Source organism: Telmatherina bonti (assembly GCF_933228915.1).
Source record: "Telmatherina bonti genome assembly, chromosome: 21".
Classification (NCBI taxonomy): Eukaryota; Metazoa; Chordata; class Actinopteri; order Atheriniformes; family Telmatherinidae; genus Telmatherina; species Telmatherina bonti.
The window spans coordinates 11,751,802-11,776,663 of record NC_136630.1 but is presented as its reverse complement, the minus strand read 5'-3'; the positions used below and the strand labels follow the sequence as shown (position 1 = coordinate 11,776,663).

Genomic DNA, 24,862 nt, shown 5'->3' with positions numbered 1-24,862 from the left:
TTACGTCATTATTTTAACCCTTTAAATGCCAATTCATTTTCATGATGCATGATTCACGATGATGAGCTAATTTGCTTATAAAAGATTTGGGCCGTGAATAATTTGATTTAGTTTTAAGTTGACAAAAATACTGACAAAACCTATTTGATGTGTTATTATTATTATTATTATTTATGTTTTGCAGTGTCCTACATTTTTGGATAATTAAAGGGCAAAAGTTCTCACCCAGAAAGTGGATAAACAAACAAAAAAAACAGATCAATAGTTATTCCAATTCCACGTCCACTTTCCTAAGCTTGCTAAATCAACTTTATTTCTAATTAAATAAAAAAAAAATCTCAGTTCTTTAAATTCTTTAAAATACCAATTTGATGACACTAAGTCACTGCTTTTATACACTAAAAAACACATAAAATATAGGGTGATCAATTTGGCATTTAACTGATTAAAATGACTTGAGTAACTACATAAGCTATTTTATCCTTTTGATTGGAGCCAAAGTTGATTTAGAGAACTGAAAAAGCTAAGCGTTGTTTATAAAAATTCCATATGAATAATTTAGCATTTTTATATCATTTTTCGGAGAGGCATTGTTGTGCACCAATGACCTAAAACTGTAGTAAGTTTGTCCCTGGTGTCTTATTGAGGTTTAAGGAAATTTAAGAGAAACACTTTCTTACAAAAACTCCTCCCACATGGAGCACCAAAACAAAATGCAAAATGCCAAAAACCTTGAAAGAAATTTCACCTGAAGGGACAAAAAAACTTCACAAGAATTAATGAAACATACATTTTATAAATGTAAGAAATTATAAATCCAGTTGACTTAGAAGTCCCATATTTGATTTATCATTCCCCTTTCTAAATCGTTTGTTTAAAGCACCGTAAGAGTGAAATCCTTGTTCTCATAGAAAAGGCCTCTCAGAGCTCTGTGGTTGGATAACTTGTGTCACACATACCACTGGGGGGGGGTAAAAAACTGCCTGTCTAGTTGGCCAAGACAATACCCTTCCCCAAAGCTACGAGCAAATGTCTTCTATTGGAAAATCAGGGCGCCCTAGAACTTCCCTCGAGCTGACATCTCCCATGACCCATTTTCATTATGGCTGGCCTAATGGTTGGAGACTAGCTGCTGAGTGCTAAATGGAGAGAGGACAATGCACAGATAAGAGCACACACAATACAATGATAGCTGTTTGACCAGAGGCTGACCCAAACTAAACGATGACTAATACTAATAGTCAAATTTGAGACTTGTCGTCTACACTGGTTGTGCTGAATGAGGAGAAAAGGAGATCAACCACTCTTACTTAGGGGGGCAAGGGAAAGGAAGTTGTTGATATTTTCAGAGATTCTGAGGAGGTCAGGCAGGAGGCTGCACTGACAACAGTGGGGTCCCACAGGAGCAGTTTCCCCATAAAAGGAAGGGTTGGTGGGGAGGCTGTAACATGACATGGGGAGTTCTCTAGGAGTGAAGGAGAGGAAACAGTGAGTTAGGAACTGGGAGATGCTTACAAGTAGCATCAACACTTAACCACGAGGTTTAGCCACAGGGATAGCTGTGAGTGCAGGAAAAAGACAAAAAGAGAATACATAAAACTCTGTGCATCTTGTGTCGTGGAAAGTCCCGAGTGCTGCTGGAAATGTTTCCACATTGCAAAAATCCCTCACAAGTGCAACCCTAAGGACTCACGAACTTAGCTCTGCATCCGCTGTCTTATCTAAGAGTGACATTTGCAGGGAAAAACCTTGAAAAGGGGAGAAAAGATTGTGGGGAGATGGTGGATGGATAGAATGCTCCTCCTCTCTTCTCTCATTAGAATTCCCTCATCAGTCTTTCCCACAGAGCTTTGGCTTGACATGTCAGGGTTTATTAATCACTCCAGGAATTATTATTGAACTGGACCTTCTGCTCCCTTTCTCACTGCTGGAGTCAGTGTCTCAGCTCTACTGCCTTCGCATTCTTCTGATGTCCTGCCTGGACACAGAACAAGACACTGCGGCACAGCGTGGAAGCTTCAACAGTGTCTTCATTGACTATGCACTTGGCCTGAGCCCTTTTTCACTGCAGCTGCAAAGTACTACACACACACACACCTACACATACTCACAGATTCTTGCACACCTGCAGCCGTGGGGAGGGAAAAGAGAATCTGCTCTCCTTCGTTATGGTGTGATAGCAGCTCTGTGTTGGTGTGCTTTGCTGAGGTTTCAACTTTCGTAGTTCTACAGTGAAGAATAAAGACCTTTTAAAAGCTGTAATCATTTCGAAGCGTATGGGTTTTTAAACCTTACCAGCTTACCAGCAGCTTTGAAAAGATGAGGCGCTTGAATCGATGTGATGGGAAAACCAGTCTGAATGCTTACACGTAAGAATCGATCAGACGCTCATTTAACCTCCCACCTCTGCATTTTTCTGCAGGAGAAAAAAAGAAGGCGATCACAGTTGTTCAGCTCCCGGCTGTCCCTGTGTGGAGAAAGCCTGGACAAGGCGCGTGGTGCTGTGGGTGTTGTTATCCATGCGAGTACGTCTGTGCACATGTTAGGGATTCTTTGTCTTGGGGTGATGTTATCAAAAAGATGGCCAAAAGAAAAGAACAAGGGGCATGGATTGTGAAAACTTAAGCATGGATTAAAGTCATTCTTAGACTAGATGACATCTAGTTTTGCATGTTATACGAGTTGTGATTTCTAATGTATGGTGCTCAACAAACCTAGACATGCAACATCCTGGAAATCCCTTGTGCTTTGGCATGGCATTGTTACGGAAATAGCTGAAGGAAAGCAGCTGGTATCAGCTCCATCAGTGGAATTCAGTGGAAGTGGAAGTTCTCTTTCCTCGGGCTGATAATACATCTGAGCGTACGCTGTTAGAGTAGTTTGAGTCATTGTATTGACTGGCTAATACTTACATTTGTATCACTCTCATGTGAAGCCACATATAAAATTCTTTTCTTATAAATTTAAAATTGCACCTTTAAAAGAGCTTTTGCACACCACCTTTTTTTTCGCTCTTATTCTCAGTGGTTTTGATGTGATTGCAATTGCCCTTGTTCTTTAAAAGTTGAATTTTGGCGCCATCATGTGGATAAAACGTGCACTATACTCAAGTTTTATGACCAGCCTAATGAATGACCAGGATGTAAGTGTGTTGTTCCATTGTGTCCTCATGAACTTTGCATCGATGAGCACATTCCTGAAACCAGCAGTCATGAAATAAAAGAATATGCCTCAGATCTGTCAGAAGCTTTTGTTCCCCCTGAATAGTGATGTTATCCAGCAGCCACGTTGTCATGAAGCTTCATTGCAGACATGTCTGACACTAAATTTAATATCCGTATTCATTTTGTTTCCCTGCAGTCACAATGGTCCCCCTTCTGTTTTTGTTGGCAACAACAGCATCGTACAATTCCACCGTCAATGGCACCCAAACAAAAGGTAAGAATGATAATGATGCAATAACGTGTGAGTCTGAAATGCACAAGAATGTGCAATAACAACAAAATCCCATTACTATCGTCTGAAGTCATCACTTTTACCCAGATGGTTATTATGGATGTCCTGCTATGCATGAATCTGCTTGATAACAGTCTTTTTTTTTACAGCTTTGTTATTACCAGATTACATTGAACCTTGGACAAGTAATTTTTGGATTATGGCACACCTTCATAAATGGGCATAATAGTTGAGTTGGGCTGCGACGCTGGGCCAAGTCTCTAATTTTCTGTTAGATATGCCTACAGGATTAAATAAGCCAATGCTTATCGTGTTGACAAAATACTGCTGAGCCCAGTTATTAAATCTTCTCTGTAGCCTGCAGAGAAGACAGCAGGTACTTTGCTGTGCATGTAATGGCTTGATTAGTTCATGCAATATACACCCGTCTACAGCTGAGTATTCACATATATACTATCAACCTTGCCCCTTCTTCCTGCTTCTTTGTTGGCGGTGCTCCCCTGACCCCCGACTCTGCCTATCCTTCTTCCTCAGAAGATGTTACATCCCACAGCTCCCACATCCTTCCCACTGTGCTGGTTGTGTTCCTGCTGCTGCTCATCATCGCTCTGCTGACATGGTACTTCCTCAGGTAAACACTCCCACCCTGGACAGATTCACTTGCCTCACCTTTCCCCCCTCCCTGCCCTCCGATGACTGGCGGCAAGCCAGACTCAGGGGCAGAGCTCAGGGTGACAAACACTTCCTCCTTTTAGTCACTGAGGCGGAGCCCAGTCAGGAAGTGCTGCGAGCTGACTCCCTCGCATGTTCAGTGAGAGCACAGTAGGCTGTGACAGCGAAGCTATAGAGGCAATTTAAGAGAGTGAAGGGCATACTCTGTACAAAATTCGGACTTTATTGCTACCTTTTCAAGACATCAGCTAATGAGAAAAAACAGCTTCTCAAGCTTCAGATGGTAGGTTGGATTTTGTACGCTGTGCTTTTCTTTTGGACGTTTCTTGGCTTCAATTAAAAAAAAACAAAAAAAAATAAAACAAAAAAAAAAAACACTTATCTTTTCATTATACATTCTCATGTTTTCTGTCTTCTCATTGCCTTTATTTTTTATCCACAGGTTAAAAAACCAGATAAAAGCAGATGTCACAACAGTTGACAAGAAAATACCAGATGGCATTAAGGAGGAACAAGGTAACAAGTTGTACATTGTTAAAGGCAGCGAGGCCAATTATAGACAGTTTAGCAAGCTGGTCGTCAAACCGCATTCAAGCGACAAACACTTTGTAAAAGGAGCTAAGACAGTCAGAAGAAGGCGTTAAATTTTAGATAGCTGCTGTAGCAGGTAGTTCCATCATTGCCTTGTGGTTGATGCTTCCTGTGGTTGACAGGAAAAACTAAACTATGTGCTAGCTTTATCTCCATTTATAGCTTTCTTTTTTTTTTTTTTTTTTTAACATTGCAGGCCACTTGTACAATAATCAGAGTTTTGTTTTTACCTCATTTTAAATGTAAGCTGACATTTGTGAAGTTTGATAACAGCCATTGTATCTTACAGGAAGCAGTATATGGTGACGAGCTGTGAATGTTTCTTTGGAAGTGTTTTTTTTATTTTTTTTATCTGAAATTATGAAGGAATGTGCAGGTTTTACCCTTGCAGATTGGAAGTATATTTGGAATATTTAGCTGAAGCAAATGCTAAGACACTAAAGTTACAGATTATAATCATAGTAAAGGTGAAATGTTTAAGTTAGAAATAGTTCTCAGCAATGAGTAAAGCTAATGTGGTTAGATTAAATCTTGGTTAAAAGTGCATTTGGTACTTTGTTATCTCTTTAGTTGCTAAAACTCGAATCGCACATGTTGAATGGAGAAAGTCAGTGGCACCTTAGAAAATGTGGTGCCATCAAGCAGCATATTTGTTAAATTTCTCTTTTGTTCTTGTGTGTGTTGAATGTGATCTGTTTGGTTTGTGCATTATGTTTTAGAGCTTGGAAACAGTACAGAGTCATTATACACCACTGTACCATCAGGTTGGGTAATCAGGGTGGCATTATAAGTATCGGCATCTTACTAACAGTCTCTAAGTAACTTTTCAATCTGTATTGTCAGAATTGTGACTAGTTGCAGAATGCTTTGTCAGGACGCGGCTATTCCTTTAACTTTCTAACACCTGTTCATGTTCGACCATTTAATGCAAAGGAGGTATATCAGGCATTATACTGTAATCCGTGTTGATAACCATTTGTTATTCAGCAGGTCATAGGTGTCATTTAAAGTAGTTTATTAATTTAATTGTCGAATTCAGTGATTCCCAGCTCTGCATGCAAAACTATCACCAGTGTTATGGATAAATGAATGATTATAACTAAATTATTTTCAGGTGACTAAATTGGAAAGTTGATTATTGAACAGTGCAAACTAGTGCAAATGCCTAAAATTGATGATTCTTACAATTATATTAGCAATTATTAGCTTATTAATTATTATTTAGCTTTGTTTAGTGGATAATTAATTCTTAAGCTGTTCAAATTGTTATAAGTTGTGAAAAAATAGCTGTGTTTGCTTGGGAAATAGGAGTGAATAAGCCTGAAATATGGGATGAGATTACATGTCATCTAGTTTTACAGTGATGCTAGCATAAAATTGGAACATATGACAAATAAATCCTGGCTAGTTAGTTACTGACAGACATTCATGTAAAAAAAGGTAGAAAAAAAAACATAATAGCAAAAAAGTTTGCTAACAGTGCTAAAATGCTGAAACAATTGCTGAATGGGCAAACTGATCATTTTTTTATGAAATTATTGGATATTTCCATTTATTTAGTTGAATGGATAAATAGAAAACATGTGCTAAAAGTCATGGTGAAGGTGGATAGATAAATAAACAGGGAGCAAAAAATATTTGCCCATAATATATTAATAACTTAATTAAGATCAAATGAACATATATGGACTGGTGAGCTGTCCAGGGTGTACCCTGTCTTTCGCCCAGACTGCTGGGATAGGCTCCAGCTTACCCAAGACCCTTAATTGGACTAGATGTGTAGGATAATGAATGAATGAACATAAATGATCATTTAAAGCCAAACTATACAAGAATTTGAATGAAAATACTACTGTGTTGTAATACACTTAAGTATAATTTAGACTGGTTTAAAAATAAGATCAAATAGACTCATGGATAGTATTTTTAATATATTTTCACATGGCAAGCTTAATAACATAGTTGGGAATCAGTGTTTTAAATAAACCCAATCCTCCATGTAAGAAGTTCTTTGAGCTGGTAATTTAAGGGTTACAATCTTATGACATTCATCTTTTGCTATCACTATCAAGTAGAGCTGATTGATATAAGCAGAAATCAATTTCTTAGAACTACACAAATTATTCTCAGTCAAATTATCAAACCAAACCAACTAATCAGTCCAGCAAGGTGATAGATCTTCTGTTTTTTATCCCCACAGAGCAACAGACAGTGGTTCTTCTGCCCAGATCCCCCTCAGCCTCTAAGACCTACTTCCCCATATCAGTCGACAACCTTGAGGAGGAGTACAGACTCCGCTCAGCTGATGATGGCAAACTCTTCAGGGAGGAGTACATTGTAAGCATGCCCCTCTTTTCTTCCTGGACTGTCATTCTGTGCTCTCCATAAGGGCTGTAAATCATGTTAACATTAAGCATCAGATTCAATGTTCCTGGGTCAATGTGGTACTTACATTGCCATGTGTCAGATAGTAAAAGGATTGTGCACATATTTAACTGGTAACATGCTGGTTGTTGGACTGGTTAAATTGTATTTTCTGTAAAACCTTTCTAAGCAGTAGTAAAGCAAAATTAATACTTTAGTTTTCATGTTTTTATCCTTTCATTGACAGTATATGAAGGATTAAGAATAGATGTTATTTTTGTGTCAGGAAATGTCTTTTAAAAAATGGTGCTTGACCAACTAAAGGTCACAGAGTTGTGTGTCTTCAGCTGTGGAAATAAAACCACCTAATGTCCAAAAGTGGACTTTAAGGGTTTTCCCACAACTATGGTCATGAGGGAGCAAATGATATAAACTATGACTTATGTCGGTATTTTTATTTAGGAAAATTACAGGAGTAATGTGTGTCACGTTGCCAATGACACATAGTTTTTATACACACCCACATGAATGAAAAGTACCTCGCTGGCTATTCATGTCTGTCATTGAGGATGTGAGTCAAAATAAATAGTTGGACTAATGGTTCATGATACACAGAAAAGTGTCATTTTATCCGCACAATGTGAGCACAGACAGGAGAAGTTCAAATTATTCTGCTTTAATGGATGACTGTTTACGGTAGGTAGCAAAGGAAGTGCCTCCACGCAGCAGAACACAATGCACCAGCCGTGAGCTGTTGACAGACCATTTCTCAGCATGTGACACTATGTTGAATTTGTTATTTTATGTCGTAGTCTTTGCCAGGGGGTAATGCCCAAGGGACGTACGAAGAGGCTAACAAGGACGAAAACAAGGAGAAGAACAGATACCCCAACATCCTTCCTTGTGAGTTTTCTTTCTGTTTCTGTAGTGTGGTTTTCTGTCAAATCAAATACATGCTCTCAGTTTCCTGTTTCTCTGCACACGCTGTTGTTTCTGACATTTTTTCTTCCTCTCAGATACAGTCAGCTAAATGCAAGCACATCGATTCTCTATGACGTGCCATTATTTTCAATTTCTTCATTGTTCTTCCTTGCAACAGTTTACCATTTCAACATTCATTGAAATATTGAAATGAGAAATAGTTTGTTCATTTGTTTGAGCTGATATTTAGTTATATCTATGTTTGGCATAAATGAATAATTTAAATAAGCAGAAACAAAACCCAGAAAGGTATCTATTCATTTATTTATTTATTTTCATGTCGCCAACAGTTACATGAAAATATCTTTATCACACTAATGTCTGCCAGGAAAATAGGAAATATCCATTAGCAGACCTAAAACACTGAAGCAGAGGGGTTTGGCTTTGTCTCTGGGTAACACCTTTGGACACCTCTAAAACATTTTTCAAGACTGGAAGCTGTTGCTTGGTAACTAGCAGAGACTCAAAGAATAGTCTGGTGGCCCTCTTTGACTTTGAGTATAAATGCAAAACCAAGCGAGCTGACTTCCACTTGAAGCTTTATGTGTTTGGCAGAAGCAGTTGTGGCAAAGATCCTTTCATCCAGCCACTTGCCTGAAAGTGTAAAAGCATTACCTCAACAACATATTTCCCTAAAGATCAGACTATTCTTTTAATGTTCTCTTGTTGTGATATTAGCATTTAATGATTCATTAGCGAGCGTGTGCACGCATATTGTCAAATTTTCATCATTCTTCTTTGTTTTGGTTTGGTTTTTTTTCTTTTCTACGGGATTCTCACCAACAGATGATCATTCCAGAGTGGTGCTGACTCAGCTGGATGGCGCTCCTTGTTCAGACTATGTGAATGCATCTTACATTGACGTGAGTCCTAATTTTTGCATTTTTTTATCCTCATCAGTTTGATGAAATTTGTAAATTTCCAGCACTAGCAACAATAGAAGGGCAACTGCGTAGTTTAAAATCAATGTTCTAATCCAAAATTTAAACATTTTAATTGAAATAGCTTTTAGTTTCATAACACACTCCGTTGGTGAATGTTTTAGTTACTCAACATTTTGAAGAATGGATTTTATTTTTGTGTCACTTTCAGCTGCTGTGAAAGTTTATGTTAATGTTATTTATTTTATCAGGGTTACACGGAAAAAAACAAATTCATAGCTGCACAAGGTAAGCTGAAGAACCTTTTGAAAGTTCAACAGACATTTCTATATCTTTTATTTGGAATATATAATTAAATGTATCCTTATATATGTTTTTTTTTTTCTCTCAGGTCCAAAAGAAGACACTGTGGCAGATTTCTGGAGGATGATATGGGAGCAGAAAGTAGCCACCGTTGTCATGCTGACAAATTTAAAAGAAAGAAAAGAGGTATTTGATTTCTAGCCATGTTTATATCTTAAATATTGTTGTGAATGAAACATTTCACTTCACTAATTCCAGTGGAGTGTTTACCTAAAAGCTAGAGCACACAGATTCAGTTGTTTACCATGATCTCACTGTGAAAGGTGGAAGAGAAGAGTCAAATTTCCAATGACACGTAATGGGGCATTTAAAATAAGATTTGATTTGTAATGGTCAAAGCTGCTAATGTGTTGTATTATTTAAACTATTCTTTATACACTTGGAATCTCACCTAACACCTACTTCTGTGCTATAATTGCACGCTTTCTATCGTGCATTACAGCTCTAAACAAGGAGAGAATGAGAATGGTAAAACAGATCAATGAGAGAACTGGCAAGGATTTATATCAGTGTGCGCGGGTAAATCAATAACTACATAATCTGTGATAAAGCCCACAAAGGCAGACTCATGATCACCAAGTTAAGTTCGATATTGACTGGTTTCACCTTCTTCACTTATGCTAATCTGACCTGATTGGCTGTGAAATTGAAGCGTATGGATGATTAGCAAAGCTCACCTTTGCTGAAATTAAGCACGCAAGCTACTTTGTCTTTATAAAAGAAGGTCATTCACTAAGTAGTTGAAAAAAACAGCTTTTTAGACATTTATTAGATGATAGATTCCATCTTTCTTCAGGATAAGTGTTACCAGTACTGGCCAGACCAAGGGTGTTGGACATATGGGAATGTGAGGGTGGCGGTTGAAGACTTCACAGTCCTGGTGGACTACACCATACGCAAGTTCTGTGTACAGTATGTAAGTATCAAGTTCATGTATGCAGTATTTTCTCCAGTATTTCTGGAAATAGTAAAGGGTGGCGTGGTGTTTTGTTAGTAGCTGTAAAGGTAAATATTGTGAGTTTTAACTCCTGTTATGTTTGCAGTTGGAATGCCTTTTAATAAACTAGTAATTATATCTTGGTATTTGGTGCTAAAAATGTATACCAGAGATGCTAATACAAGCTTTAGGTACAAGATTGCCGCTTGATGTTTTTTGTAACCCTTCTGTGTTTTTTATGTCTCTATGCAGCAGGCCAGTGATGCTGCAAAGACTCCCCGTCTGGTCACCCAGCTTCACTTCACCAGCTGGCCTGACTTTGGAGTTCCTTTCTCTCCCATCGGCATGCTCAAGTTTCTCAAAAAGGTCAAAGCCGTGAATCCGTCCTTCTCTGGGCCTATTGTGGTCCACTGCAGGTACCACAGAGCTGAGCTAATGGCTCACAATATCTGTTTACTTGAATCCTTACATACTTTTGAATAGCGTAACTTTTAATGGTTTTAAACATCTAATTGGTTTCTATGGAGACAAGAATATTTAGAGGTAAATATCCTTGTTTTGCATCTGGGAAGTAAATATTTTGAGTGACTAAGCAATGCGTGTGTTTACAGACACAGATGCCCCATTATTCCCCTCCTGCTTTCTATTAACATGCAAGTGTCAGCTGAGGATTGCGGTCCACTCAGTGTGTGGTTTGTTTTGTGTCTCCAGTGCTGGTGTCGGGAGGACGGGAACCTTCATCGTAATAGATGCCATGATCGACATGATGCACGCAGAGCAGAAAGTTGATGTTTTTGGGTTCGTCTCTAAGATACGAGAGCAGCGCTCACAGCTCATCCAGACAGATGTGAGTTGGACACTTAATGCAAACCCTTTGTCGTGTGTCGGAGTGGATATTGTTCCCGTTTTACATCATCAAAACATGTAAATGAAATATCTGTGTGTACCCCCCCCCCCCCCTCCAGATGCAGTATTCATTCATATACCAGGCGCTGCTCGAATACTACCTCTATGGAGACACAGAGCTAGATGTGTCCTCTCTGGAAGGACATCTGCACAAACTGCACAACACCTTTGCTGATGGGGATCGAGTCGGCCTGGAGGAAGAATTTAAAGTGAGAAATTTAAAAACATTTAAGCTAAATCAAATTATTTGTACACACACTAAAAAAAATACTATACGGCTGCAAAAACACTAGTATTCTCCAATTTACATTAAGGAAATGCCTGGTCTTATGTAGAACTAGAATGAGGAAAAAAATCTAGGTGCTTAACCACCTAGTGATCACTTATGCATGCTGTGAATATTTCTAACATTATTTTATAACATTAACACTAATCTCTCTCTACAATGACATTTACTTTATCTAGAGGAGGAAGAGGAGGAGGAATGGAGCAGAAGCCTTCATCAGTTCAGTCATTCTGTAGTCCATCCATGCTGATAAAGCAGCAAAACTAAATGCTTTTTCCTAAGCTTGGTATGAACGTAATGGACAGGCAAATTGCAAAGATTACAAGAGTGCAGGCCATAAAAGCTTTGAATCCGTTAAAGATAGATTTGCAAATATGAAGAACAAGTCTGCATTTTCTTGCATTCGTTTAAGGATGGCCAGCCAGTTGTAGCATAAAGATCACAGTGGTGAGTTTGTAAATTGCAACCACAGAGATGCAGAGATGAAACATTATAGATGTTTGTGTGATGAGAATAGGCAGTATGACATTATACAATGAATACGTGAATTGTGAAAAATGCTTGAACATGTAATCAAAATGAAAAGAAAAAGTGCTACTTTTGTAACCTTGGGGCTTTGTTTCTTTTTCTTTTATTCTACGTAGAAATTGACCAACATGCGAATAATGAAGGAGAACATGAGGACAGGGAACCTCCCTGCCAACATGAAAAAGAACAGAGTTCTGCAAATTATTCCATGTAAGAAGCAGAAGAAAATATATACATTTTGAACATGGATGTCCAATTAGCATGAGCCTAAACTATGTGTATAATTCAGAATTCTGCAGCATTTACAGTCCAACGTCTTTCAGAAACCCTCTCAGGGCTGTTTGTAAACGCGATATTTTTAACATGTATCCTAATGTACAGAAAAATGACACACCTCTCTTGATTCAGATGACTTCAACAGAGTTATCCTCTCCATGAGAAGAGGCCAAGAGTTCACAGACTACATCAATGCATCTTTTATAGATGTAAGTTCTTGAAAGTCTTCTTTCTGCAACAGTCCAATACAGCTGTTTAAAAAAAAAAAATGCACTAGTTTGACGTGAAAAATGAAGGAACTGAATGTTTTACTTGTGACTCAGGGATACAGGCAGAAGGATTACTTCATCGCTACACAGGGACCTCTGCCTCACACCGTGGAGGATTTCTGGAGAATGGTGTGGGAGTGGAAATGTCACTCCATTGTAATGCTCACTGAGCTCCAGGAGAGGGAACAGGTGAGCTGTAGTAGTTGGTCACTGCAAGAAAGCTATGAGCGACACCATTGTTAACCAACGTTATTGTGGTTTTTGTTAGCCACAAAAACAAGGCAACATACAACAGTTCCACTATCATTGTCTGTGTTTTTAACAAAATGATGTATTATTATTGTTTAAGCTATAATATATTATTCTGTTTTTATAGGATAAATGTTGCCAATACTGGCCTACAGAAGAGTCTGTCACCTATGGAGATTACACAGTAGAGCTTAAGGGAGACACTCTATGTGAAACCTTCAGCCTACGAGACCTGGTACTCACTTTTGTTCCGGTAAGTAAACAAGCCGTGTACTATAATTAGGCAAATGTAACATGGCCTTTCTGCTTATTAAAAACTCATCGGATGAAATCTCATTTATTTGTTCTTTTATTTTTACTCTTTTCAGTTTTTGTTTTTTTAAAAATTGTCAATCAGTTCAATTTAATTACATTGTATTCGACATACACATGTGGGACAACGTGCCTTACAAAAATAAAACATAGATATAAAAGCTAAAGAGTCAAAAACCACCCTGTTTCCCCCAGGCCATACATATATTCAAACAGGGGTTCACACAACCCACACAACCCTGGCTCTAAAGAGAAAACTCTTCATCTGTTATTATAGTGAAAATATGCTGCATTAAGAAGTACCAATAAATTATTGGGGCTTCACTTTTGTTAACTAGGACTATTCTAATTATTTTGGATCAGTGTTATGGCACTACTAAGTGGTTCTTGTTTCAGTTTTACTTGAGAGCAAGCAGTTAAGATTGATTATATATTGTTTTTATTATTATCCTACACACCACCTTAAAGGACAAACACAAAATGTGTTTGTTATGTTGAAATTAAAAGGTATATTGTAGATATGTGAAGAGATGTATAGAAAGATCTTAACCTGAGGTCATTTTATTATTTTGTAAATATGATTAATATACAAGTGGCAAGTCAGAGGTGTACAGGGTAAAGAGGACTGGTGGGCAGTACCATTCCCTGAGGGGTTCCTGCTGCACCTAACACCACATCAGACAGGATGTTCTCCAGCCAAGCCAACTGAGGTCTTTCAGTTTGTTTGGAAATAGAGAATTAGATAGATAAAAGTAGACAATATATGTAAATAGAAATCAATTTCAAAGTATGGCTTTTAGCTGTGTCTCTTTATAGTGGTCCCATATGTCCTGCCCTTTTTTCCCCCTGATAATTCCATTTATTGTACATTAATTGGTTAGTTTGGCACAAGTTCACTTTAAAGTTGGGTCATTAAGTCCACTTACCAGCCAAATGAAAATGTCTACTGGAAAAGGCAACAACATGTGGATGTAAAGGTTATAAAACAGCAAGAGTGGAAAAGAAAATAGTAAAAGGCTTTAGCAAAACATTAACAATGAAAACATATTGCATAAAAACAGTTGGATTAGGGGTCTTGAACTTCACTTCTTAGCTAAATCAAAACTTCCCTCTCAGAAGTGTTTATTGAATCTTGACTGAATATGTGTGTCTCTGTAAAGCGACGCAGAATCTCACATAATTGCATTCAACCCAGAATAGAAACCTAAGTGGGTGCACAAAACTCTAGGCTTCAAGAGGAAATGTGGTGGGCAGGATGTGTTTAGCGTTATCATATGGGAGCTTCCCATCTGTAATATTTCATTAAATTCGATCTAGACCACCTTTCAGAGGCTTGGCAGTACATTTCTGCCTCCCTGAGCATCTCCCATCATCTGCTGTGCACAGCCAATGCTGAAATCGCACCTGCTATTATGCTTTTAAATACTGTTGATAAATTATATTTTAGAGGAATTATGACCTGTAATCTATCCATGCATTCCCTACCCCCCCCCCCTCTAAAGGAGAAGCAGACAAGGGTGATCAGGCACTTTCACTTCCACGGCTGGCCAGAGATCGGCATCCCGGCTGAGGGGAAAGGCATGATTGACATCATTGCCTCAGTACAGAGACAGCAGCAGCAGTCTGGGAACCATCCCATAGTCGTACACTGCAGGTGGGCATCAAAACTCTCTTTTAGGCACACTTTAATGATTCAAAAGAACTTGGATTGTTCAATCTGTAACATGTTTATGTGTGTTCTGCAGCGCTGGTGCAGGGCGAACCGGTACGTTCATTGCGCTGAGCAATATCTTGGAGCGAGTCAAAGCAGAAGGCCTGCTGGACGTGTTCCAAACTGTGAAGAGTTTACGAATGCAGAGGCCTCATATGGTCCAAACTGTGGTGAGTATCAGCAGAAGATACAAAATGCTCACTTTAAAGAAGACTTCTGTCACAGCTGCTCAGTTACCATGTAATCCATATTTCTTGTCTCTTCACAGGAACAATATGACTTCTGCTACAGGGTGGTACAAGACTTTGTTGACATTTTCTCAGACTATGCCAATTTTAAATGAGATTTGCCTTAAACATGTTTTTTAATGTTGTTTTCTAAAGCAGATTAGTCAGTTTTATGTATTTCGTTAACTTGTTCAAAGGATCTTCTATTTTGCTATGCACTTGTCCTATCATTAATTCAAGCCCCTTTCTTGCTGTAATATATGGTATGTCAGAGGACGGAAACTGTAAAAGAAACAAGCTAGATTAATAATGTACATTTCATAACATGTATAGTGACTTTATCATGAAGTGTAGCTTCAAAGTTGGTTTCCTAAACCAGTTTTGTTGTATAATATTGTACCTTAAATGTTTCTGTGCCATTTTGAATTGACATTTTTAAAAGCTGTAGCTATTGTAAATGTATTTATGTATTGACATTGTCATTTTTTTTCTTGTGTTTGGAGAACACCATTTTAATGTTAAGTTTCCTTATATGTTGTTAACTGTAAACAAACCACCCTTTTTTTCCCCTTGATAACTTCTGAGATTAGAAGACAGACTGAAACGTTCTATTCCCACTGTCCTCCAGACACAATCCCATAACGAATGTGATGCTGACCAGCTGAGAAAATATCATAAAAAGAAAAGCGAATAACTTCAGCCATGACGTAGAAAACATTCATTTTTGCAAAAATGACTGAAATAATTATATGATAGTGGGATTGACCTACAAATAAATTCAGACAGATGTCTCAAAATTAAATCCAGAGTCATGAAAGACTATTGAACATTTATATTACCTCAAAAAGTGGTATTCAACTTAATTTACAATGATCTAATGTTAATACAGTCTGCCTTTTGCCTGTATGCATTTATTTTGCTAAAATGACTGCACATTCAAAAGCACATAACCAAGCCTTTAACCAAGAACTTGTAACATTGATGAAAATGTTTTTGCTTTATTTGTATTAGAGATTTCCAACATATTGGTGCTGTAAGTACATTAAAGCCATTTTCACACATGAACACCAGAGATGTGGAGGAGAATTTGGTCCACTCATTGCTGTTCGTAGAAGTCCGTCACAGCTTGAGAGTGTATACTCTTACAACTGGAAATATCAGGGAGGGGCTGCAGGCAAAAGACGGTCTAGTGCAGACGAAGTAAAATATGTTGCAAAATAGTACACTAAATAATTATCTTGATTTTAATAGCAGGTTTATAATAATATACACACCATAGTTAGCGACAGGTAGAAAGCAGCAACTTTAATAGTGCACATGCATAAAATATTCAATGTAATATTTGCATGTCCTCTTATTTGCTGTTTTTCCTGAGATTTTACATTGGTTTCATCTAACATTTCAGGACTTTGGTGCATGTGTGAAAACAGCTTAAGTCATGGACATAGAAGCAACCATAAATTGAAGGTAAAGAAAGATTAGCCTGGATGTAAACGGTGACATAAAATGCAGTAGAGTCAGTTAAACTTAGATGATGCACAGTTAACAAGCAGGAAGTAATAAACATAAAAGTTTTTGTTATGGTAAAAGACACAATACACACATGTGGTGCTTCAGTGCCGTTTGAAAGCCAGAAAAACAAAAAATAAAAACTCCATTTTTATCAATGTTACTTTTTATGTTTTAGAATATTTCTGTTTTGCTGCAGTGGTTAAAAGAACTAAATGTATGGTGATAGGCTGTTTTTTGTTGCAAAGTATCTGAATGTTGAAGGTAGTAATTGCTCCATTTGGTACTCAAAACAATTTTATTTTTGCTGTATGTAAATAATACATGACTAAGTGCTAACATTGAAATAGACGCTGAGCAGCAAGGAACTGTGAAGTGATTGATCATGTTCTGTGTGTATATGTCTGTGGAAGATGGATTCAGCACAAGAAGAATCAGACTTAACAAAACAACCAGTCTGTTTTCCCATGACTTGTTTCTTCATCACACCGTCCTTTTAAGAATAGTAAAGAGGGTCAGCTTGAACTCTTTGCCTTTGCTCTCTATGTGGGTGGTCCCCCCCCCCCCCCCCCCCCCTTTGCACTTAGTAATGCAAGTTGCAATATTAAAATATTACATGACCTGAAAATGCTTTTTGGTATCAGTGAAAATATTATCTCAAAGTTATTCTGAGCTTTTTTTTTTTTTTTTTTTTTTTTAACAAAAAACAAACAAAAAAAACCTAATTACGTCTTGAATGTTTGGGTTTTTTTTTTTTTTTAATCTTTGGAAAAAATAGCTACTGAAACTATAGGCTGAGTCAATACCGGCAAGATGTTAAATGCGGTATGACTTGTGGAGAAGAAGCAGGCGTTCTAGCAGCTTTGTTATTCATAGATGACAAGGTGAGTGTGTTACACATGTGGGTTAATGTAGTGGTAAAAGATGACTGCTGCAAATTTGTTTCCTTTATTCTGACAAGCTGAATAGCATTATGGAGAAATTCAGTTGAAAAAAATCTAACTTCTCATACTGATGTCCTGAAATATCTAGTTTGATCAACAAGATATAAAGCAGTCTTTAATAATTTTCTTTTCCAGAATCCATTACTTATTGTTTCTCACCCTTCATTTCAAGAAAGACTACTAACCATAATACATTATCTTTTTAAATTGGTAAACTACTAGTATAAACTTATCTAAAAGCAAAAAGAACTTTTTACATTTATAGCTTTATTTTGATCTACTAATCAAACATTTCCCAAACACAGACCTACTTAATACATATATATTGAGATATTTTAAGATTTTGTTTTTTATACTTTATTTTTTCTCTTTTTTAGTTGTTTTTTATGTTTGTTGTTTTTTAATGTTAAGGCTGTGCAGAATTTCATTTCAATGAGGTTCATTTTCTCCAAGAAGACGCTTCTTTGCAGCATTAATGGGACTAGATGCAATGTTCTGAATTTCAAGCACAAAGTTGTCTTAAGAGCCGCTTGAGCCATTCAAAGGCTTTTTGAAATAAAAAAAAGGTATCACATACTGCATATCACACTCCATGTGTGCATCCTTCTGGATTGGCTTCCATGCTGGCTAAAAACTGGTTTCTGGCCACCCTCCTGTAATTCTGACTGTTGTTTTCCCCTGTGAACTTATTCATGAGAAGTTCTTTTAGATAACAGATAACTGGTCTACAGGTTCCTGTTCACTGAACTGATAATGGATTACATCATTTCCTTTTTTCACCCCTCCTGCAGCTTTAGTGTTTGTGAAAATAATTTTAAGAAATTTTAGCCATTGAAACTGAAAGACTGTTTTATCTTGAAGAAAATCAGCTATTTATTAGCGTTGCCATTCAACACATTTGTATAATGCAAACAAATATGGCAGATGGCAGTTCAGTATTCTTCCATGAAATGATTCATTACTTAATCAGTTTCAATATCTCGGGGTCTTGTTCACAAGTGAGGGAAGAATGGAGTGCGAGATTGACAGGCGCATCGATGCAGCGTCTGCAGTAATGTGGACTCTGCGCAGGTCTGTCGTGGTGAAGAAGGAGCTGAGCCAGAAGGCAAAGCTCTCAATTTACCAGTCGATCTACGTTCCTACCCTTACCTATGGTCATGAGTTGTGGCTCGTGACCGAAAGAACAAGATCTCGTATACAGACGGCTGAAATTAGTTTCCTCCACAGGCTCTCCCTTAGAGATAGGGTGAGGAGCTCGGTCATTCGGGAGAGGCTCAGAGTAGAGCCGCTGCTCCTCCGCAGAGGAGCCAGTTGAGGTGGCTCGGGCATCTGGTCAGGATGCCTCCTGGACGCCTCTCTGGTGAGGTGTTCCAGGACTGTCCCCTGCTGGAGGAGACTCCAGGGAAGACTCAGGACACGCTGGAGAAATTATATCTCTCGCCTGGCCTGGGAATGCCTTGGGTTCCCCCCCTCAGAGTTGGCAAATGTGGCTGGGGAGAGGGAAATCTGGGCTGCTGCCCCCACGACCCGACCCCAGATAAGCTGCAGAAAATGGATGGATGGATGAATGGGTACTTAATCAGAGCTGATTTAGCTTTAGGGAGAAGAATCTGAAAAGCACAATAGCTCAGTAGTGAGCTATTGCTTCAAAAAAGATGCATTAAAAAAGATGTTTTTTTGTCAAAAATAAAATATTCATCGATTAGGAATATAAACAGAAAGAAATGTTTTTAGGAATGTTTACATGAAGAACATTGACATTTACCTTGCACATCTTAGAGCAGCAAATTTGTGTCTTAAATAACCTGCTGAGAACATTCAGATAAAAACCCCTAAAATTCACTCTGAGGTAGAGATGCAGAGATATTTGTCTTATATCTATACTGGGGTTTAACAACAGTATTCAGACATATCGCTATAAATGTGCTTGAGTTAATGACATTTAATTCTTAATCCGTAAGATTTAATATGGATTTAACCCACCCTTGGCAGCTAAAACAACTGCAAGTCTTCTGGTATGCTTTGTACAAGGTGTCTTGGATTTTTCATGATTTTTCCAAGAAGCACATTTGTGAGTTTTTACAATAATACTAAGACAAGAAGGTCTGGCATGCAGTATCTGCTCTAATTCATTCCAAAGATGTTAGGCCAGGTTAAGATCTCCACTCTTTGCCAGTTAGTGAAGTTCCTCCACGCCAAACTCACTCATCCATGTCCTTATTGTTCTTGCTTGGACCATCTGAATTTATTGATTTGGAAAGGTGCCCTAATACCTTTGTTAATGTAGTGTGTGGATCATAAAATCTCTTCAGTTGTGAAAACTTTCTTTAAAGTTTTGAGGAAAAGAATGAAAGGATAAAAATTAGACAGACCCAAGATGAGGCCATCAGAGTAACTTAGAGAAAAGTATATATATTCTCAGGACAAACATCAATTTTTCTTTACAGTGAAGAAAATGCAGGAAAAATGGATTCAGTGCTAAAGAGGGTTCCAATAGAATTTATGTATTATAAGCATGTAAAAATACAACAGTATATACACAATAAGCCCCAAAAACATTAGGGCATTAAAAAATAAATATACCTTGGCAGTAATATATACAAAGAAAAAGACAAATATTTAATGCAAGATTTAAAAACAAAAAACAAACAAAAAAAAACAAAACAGTAACAGATTACACCAGCAGGGGGCAGTATGTGTTAGTAAATCTGCTAATTAGAAAAGTTTAGGGTGGAAAAAAAGGATAAGATATTAAAAAAAAAAAAAAGCCAGTTTGCATAATATCACTGTGTGGTTACCGAAATTGGAGGATTTCAAGTCATTCCTTACAAAGAGAGGCTCAGTGACAGTACAGTGATGATTGAATTCAAATACTGCAGCTGCTTTCTAAGTATTACAGCTGTGACTCAGATTTGAGATCTTGAACTTGTAGCTGTCCTTGACCAAATCTTTTTATGAGCTACAGCTGAGAGTAAGTTCTTGTCCCCTTTATGGAGATGGATTAATTGTTTAGGACTTTTCTTAACAATCTTGAGAAATATGTTGAATGACACATTAAAATGAACCCAGATTTCTTTTGTCTGGAAAGCTGCTCCTCGCTAAGTGGAGCATTTACACAAAGTCTAAAATGTAAATGCCAATGCTGTACATACTGAACACTTGCAAGGCACACTTTGTTCTTTTTTCAATGTGTCATGTGATTCAGAAACTCAAGATGAAAAAAAACATCCATGTGATTGTTACCCATCAAGAACTTGGTGGAATAGAATCTGAGCTATTTTTTGTGAAGAATCCTGTTTCTTATCTTGCAGAAAAAAGAAAATGACCAAGTGACAAAAAGCCTCTTTGTTGACAATTTTCACTTCCCCAGGGACTCATGGACATGGTAACGCCTCCCCACCTCACACCATTCCCTACTTTAAAAAAAAAAAAAAAGCTCTGTATGACAGTAGAGGTCACATGAATTATTTAACCCTGACTGACTGTCCTATTTTGATTGACCCATGGCTAATTTTATTTTCCCTCCATTTACAATGCTTTCCATTTTCTGTTTCACTTAAGCTGGAACATGAACAAGGCCGGCTGGAGCTGTGACCTTGTGACTTAAATGCTTTTGTGAGGCTTTGGAAACTGATTTCTAATTATACACTCTGCGTTTTTATGTTAAATCAAGTCTTTTGTTCTGTCAGTTTTTCCTGTACACGCTGAACTTTATTTCATAGTTGACCTTTTCACACCAGGATGTACAGGTAGTTTTGGTGATCCCTAATTTAGTACTACGATCCATCTTTTTTTCTGAGTTAAATAGTTAATTTAGCAACAGTATAAAGGAGCGCTCATGTCTTGCCTACAAATACAATATGTAATTAGACTGTATTGCAACAGTCCAAGCCTCCTTTTGTCGTGCAAACAATCAGATGTGAATACATTTGTTAAGGAATGTAAAATAACTCATCTATTAAAAACTAGGATATCCATCTGTAAAAGCTATTTTTAGTTTCTTTAGTGTGTTCAAGCAACTTGTTGAGACCCTAAAATGTTTAATTAGAAACCAAAATCTCTAAAGGACTCTGTTTAGTTTCAATATGTCATGGAAAGTTTTTTCAGGCTAATTTTAGTGGAATGAGGAAGGGTCAAATTGTACTCGGGACCATCCATTAAGAAAAGCTAGTTAATGATGGAAAAATACTTTCATAACCATGCTAGCAGACTTCTTCCTTTGCCACAGGCTCAGGGACTGATGGCCATAAATATACTAAGGGTGACCCAGAGTTCCTGTCTGTTTTTAAAAGATGTGCAGAAGATACTAACCACACAATCCAACATTCACTGTCTTGATTATGATTTGTTAAATCTGCTCTTTGACTTCCTATCTCTGTCTCTCTTTTACAGCATCTTCCTGCACTAAGAACGTTCTCACCAGACGGTTGAAGTCCATCATGATTCAATCAAAAGCTCTTACTGAAATGTTAACGTGACACACTGCCCCCAAAAGTGCATTGCAAAGTGTTATTCAATTCTTTCAATGGTCTTTCAAGCGGATATGATTTCAAGTTTCTTTCTGGTATCCCCAGATGTTCATGTGAATGTGGTCAAGAGGGGGGAGAAACTGGGAGCCTGTGAAGAAAAAAAACTTTTCTGAACATATTTATAAAACAGGCTGTTTTGCTTCATTGCCTGTGTCATAGTTAGATTTGACGGATTAAATTGTTCCAAAAATATTACCTTGCACACTGATTGGAGTATTTGGAGTCTTTTTTTTTTTTATTATTTTCCTGATGGAGAACTAAAGCTAAATCATTTTTATAAATGATTTGAGGATTATACAATAATAACAATACAATAAGCAAAAGTATTTATTTTCAACTACCAGCCCTCAGAGAGCACTGATCTCTGCCAGATCAGTGATCCATAACTTTTTAAAAAATGTTTCTAACAGACAGACAAACAAACCAGTGCTGCCAAATGCATGACCTCTGCCTTTGCGGATGTAAAAAGCATGTTGGGGCTGCTGTTATTTCCCCAATCTCTGTCGACACGCAAACAAAACTGGACACTGTTGCAAATTGTGACATTTTTAATAAATATTTGTTGACTCATTCAGAGGAAAAAAATCTTTGATATCCAGTGGTAAACAACCACCTCTATTTCTGTTATCTTCCTTGTTCATGTAGGAGTGTCCAGTCGGTCACAATGCCTGTTTTATTGGAAGCTCCTTGCAGCTCAAGTCTAACCAAAATGGGGGAAATGCAGAGAAAGACTTACCCAGTTGGGATTAATAAAGTACAGATCATTAATAATTCTTTTTCATTTATTCATTCATTCATTATCCTAACCGTTTAGTCCAATGAAGGGTCGCAGAGAAGCTGGAGCCTATCCCAGCAGTCTTCAGGCGAAAGGCAGGGTACACCCTTGATAGTTCTCCAGTCCATCGCAGAAAAATTCTTTTTATTATTATAATTTCTTATACACATTAAAATTGCTCAAGTTTCTAACCTTCAATTTTCCTTTAATAATAGTATATTCTACAATACTGTATATTATATGTCATTTAAGTTCCTAAAGTATCCAATTAAAATATTTGATTCCTGCTCATTTATTGGATAATAACATTTGTATTCAAAATTTAAAATGATTAATGGAAATGTTAAGTCTATATATAAAACATCAAGTTCAGGTACACCAAACTGGTCAATCAAAACATCATTAAGATATTATTGACAAACAGGAAAAACTGCTGCCATCCCTGCTGATTAATGCGTTCATCAAGCCGACTGATCCAGTTTGCATGGAAATAAAATGGCAAAACATTCAGCTTTAACAGTAAAAAGCTTCTTAGAAAATAAATTCCTCTTCAGACTTTTCACTTTTTCATATTACTACTTTAATGAAGCTAATAATGCGAACAATAAGACATAAGTAGATGGTTACCAGACAATGAGAAGAAACAAAAAAACCCATACAATTAAGCAAAGCGATAAGTATAAAAATAGTCTTGTGTGGCAAATAAGTTGCAATTATGTCTATTTTAAAAATGCAATGTATGTCTATACATAAAGACACACATTAAGCATAGTTACAAATGCATACTAAATGAAAAGAATGTGGAACAGGAGTGTAAAATGGTGAAGTGTGGGTGGGTATTAGTTCTTCAGCCACTCCCATACATCCATCTTCTACCGCTTATCGCAGGGGCGGGGGGGTATCATGGGTACTATTGCATTAACAAAGTATGCTCACAAACAGATGGAAAGCAGTGCATAAAAACTGCAAGAGTGGTTTAAACTGAAGCGCAGTGGCAGTCAGGGGACGCACATAAGCCATGAGAGACCCACAATGTAAAAACAACACCAACTTTACTGTTTCAGATTGTAATTAACATCAGTGCTTCAAAAACGTAACTAATTATTTCTCATGTCAGTGAGAGTGCTGCAGCATTATATCATATAGTGTAGCGGGCTCCACACACACTTGTTGTCCCACTGTTGTTGCTGATCACAAATGTACTGTTTTCATTAGACTCTGCTTTACCAGTTGGATTCACAGCCATTTTTGCTCTTCATGTAATTGAGATGAGCCTCAGAGTATCTCAGGAAAACCCACATTAGACCAGTTAAGATATCTGTGTTGCTAAAAGGCTCTTTAAAGCAGCACCTTCAGTATTCGGCGGGAGGAAACCTCTTTCTGGTATTCTTACAGAACACACAGAACATCTGTTTTCAACAGGCAGGATTTCTGTCTCCCTGCCCCCCTTGCAGCAGCATGCACACTGAACCGTTTAAAACACTGCAGACAAGGACCTTTGATGTGCTTTAAAAAAAAAAAAAAGAAAAAAAAGAGCATTCTAGCTTTCCTCCCATTTACAAGTGTGTTACACTGTAGCCAGGAAACCATGTTCTCCACAAACCAAATAAACAGAGGGGGGTCTTTCCTATATCAGTTTATGAAAACTTACTTTATTTTTCTTCTAATGAAAAGCTGCGTCATTTCCACAACTTTGTCAAAAGCCACAAAAGTTGACTTATTTTGTTTTTGTTATATGTCCAACAAACATTATTAAAACATGCGGTCTACTTACAACAAACCCTCAATTAGTAAATTAAACAGGAAATAACATATTGCCTGATTGTGTGACTTGTTGACATCTGCCATCAGAAAGGCAACATGCATAAGTTGAATGATGTACATTGTTCCTCTTTAAGAGCTTGATGTGGATTAACAGAAAAACATTTTATATGATATACTGCGGTTATGGTTGAATTTAATTAAACAGCTGCTCTCTAACTAAAAGCCTTCAGGCGCCAGTCAGCAAGACAGGCCGTAGAAATCAAGCTGTGATTTATTGCCAGTCATGTTTCAATGCTCCGAAAGCATCAAATGTTAGAAGTGCTCTAATGTCT

At 37.5% G+C, this 24,862-nt stretch overlaps 1 protein-coding gene across 2 annotated transcripts in view; it reads left to right on the top strand.

Annotated features, from left to right (window-relative positions):
• The window catches only part of ptprea (protein tyrosine phosphatase receptor type Ea), a 37,750-nt gene extending 20,751 nt beyond the window's left edge, over window positions 1–16,999 (top strand). Inside the window, exons 3-21 of one of the 2 annotated variants that reach the window (XM_079260830.1) lie at window positions 3,361–3,438; window positions 3,991–4,087; window positions 4,571–4,644; window positions 6,920–7,056; window positions 7,896–7,986; window positions 8,851–8,927; window positions 9,197–9,233; window positions 9,337–9,434; window positions 10,105–10,224; window positions 10,498–10,661; window positions 10,957–11,092; window positions 11,211–11,360; window positions 12,082–12,175; window positions 12,374–12,450; window positions 12,565–12,699; window positions 12,887–13,012; window positions 14,574–14,725; window positions 14,817–14,952; window positions 15,051–16,999. In XM_079260830.1, coding sequence (XP_079116956.1) covers window positions 3,366–3,438; window positions 3,991–4,087; window positions 4,571–4,644; window positions 6,920–7,056; window positions 7,896–7,986; window positions 8,851–8,927; window positions 9,197–9,233; window positions 9,337–9,434; window positions 10,105–10,224; window positions 10,498–10,661; window positions 10,957–11,092; window positions 11,211–11,360; window positions 12,082–12,175; window positions 12,374–12,450; window positions 12,565–12,699; window positions 12,887–13,012; window positions 14,574–14,725; window positions 14,817–14,952; window positions 15,051–15,125 — 2,049 coding nt within the window. In that variant the 5' untranslated portion in view covers window positions 3,361–3,365 and the 3' untranslated portion in view covers window positions 15,126–16,999. Of the gene's footprint in view, window positions 1–3,360; window positions 3,439–3,990; window positions 4,088–4,277; window positions 4,412–4,570; window positions 4,645–6,919; window positions 7,057–7,895; window positions 7,987–8,850; window positions 8,928–9,196; window positions 9,234–9,336; window positions 9,435–10,104; window positions 10,225–10,497; window positions 10,662–10,956; window positions 11,093–11,210; window positions 11,361–12,081; window positions 12,176–12,373; window positions 12,451–12,564; window positions 12,700–12,886; window positions 13,013–14,573; window positions 14,726–14,816; window positions 14,953–15,050 lie in introns of those variants that run through there. The other variant, XM_079260829.1, reaches the window with a different exon arrangement.
• The last annotated feature ends 7,863 nt before the right edge of the window (window positions 17,000–24,862 follow it).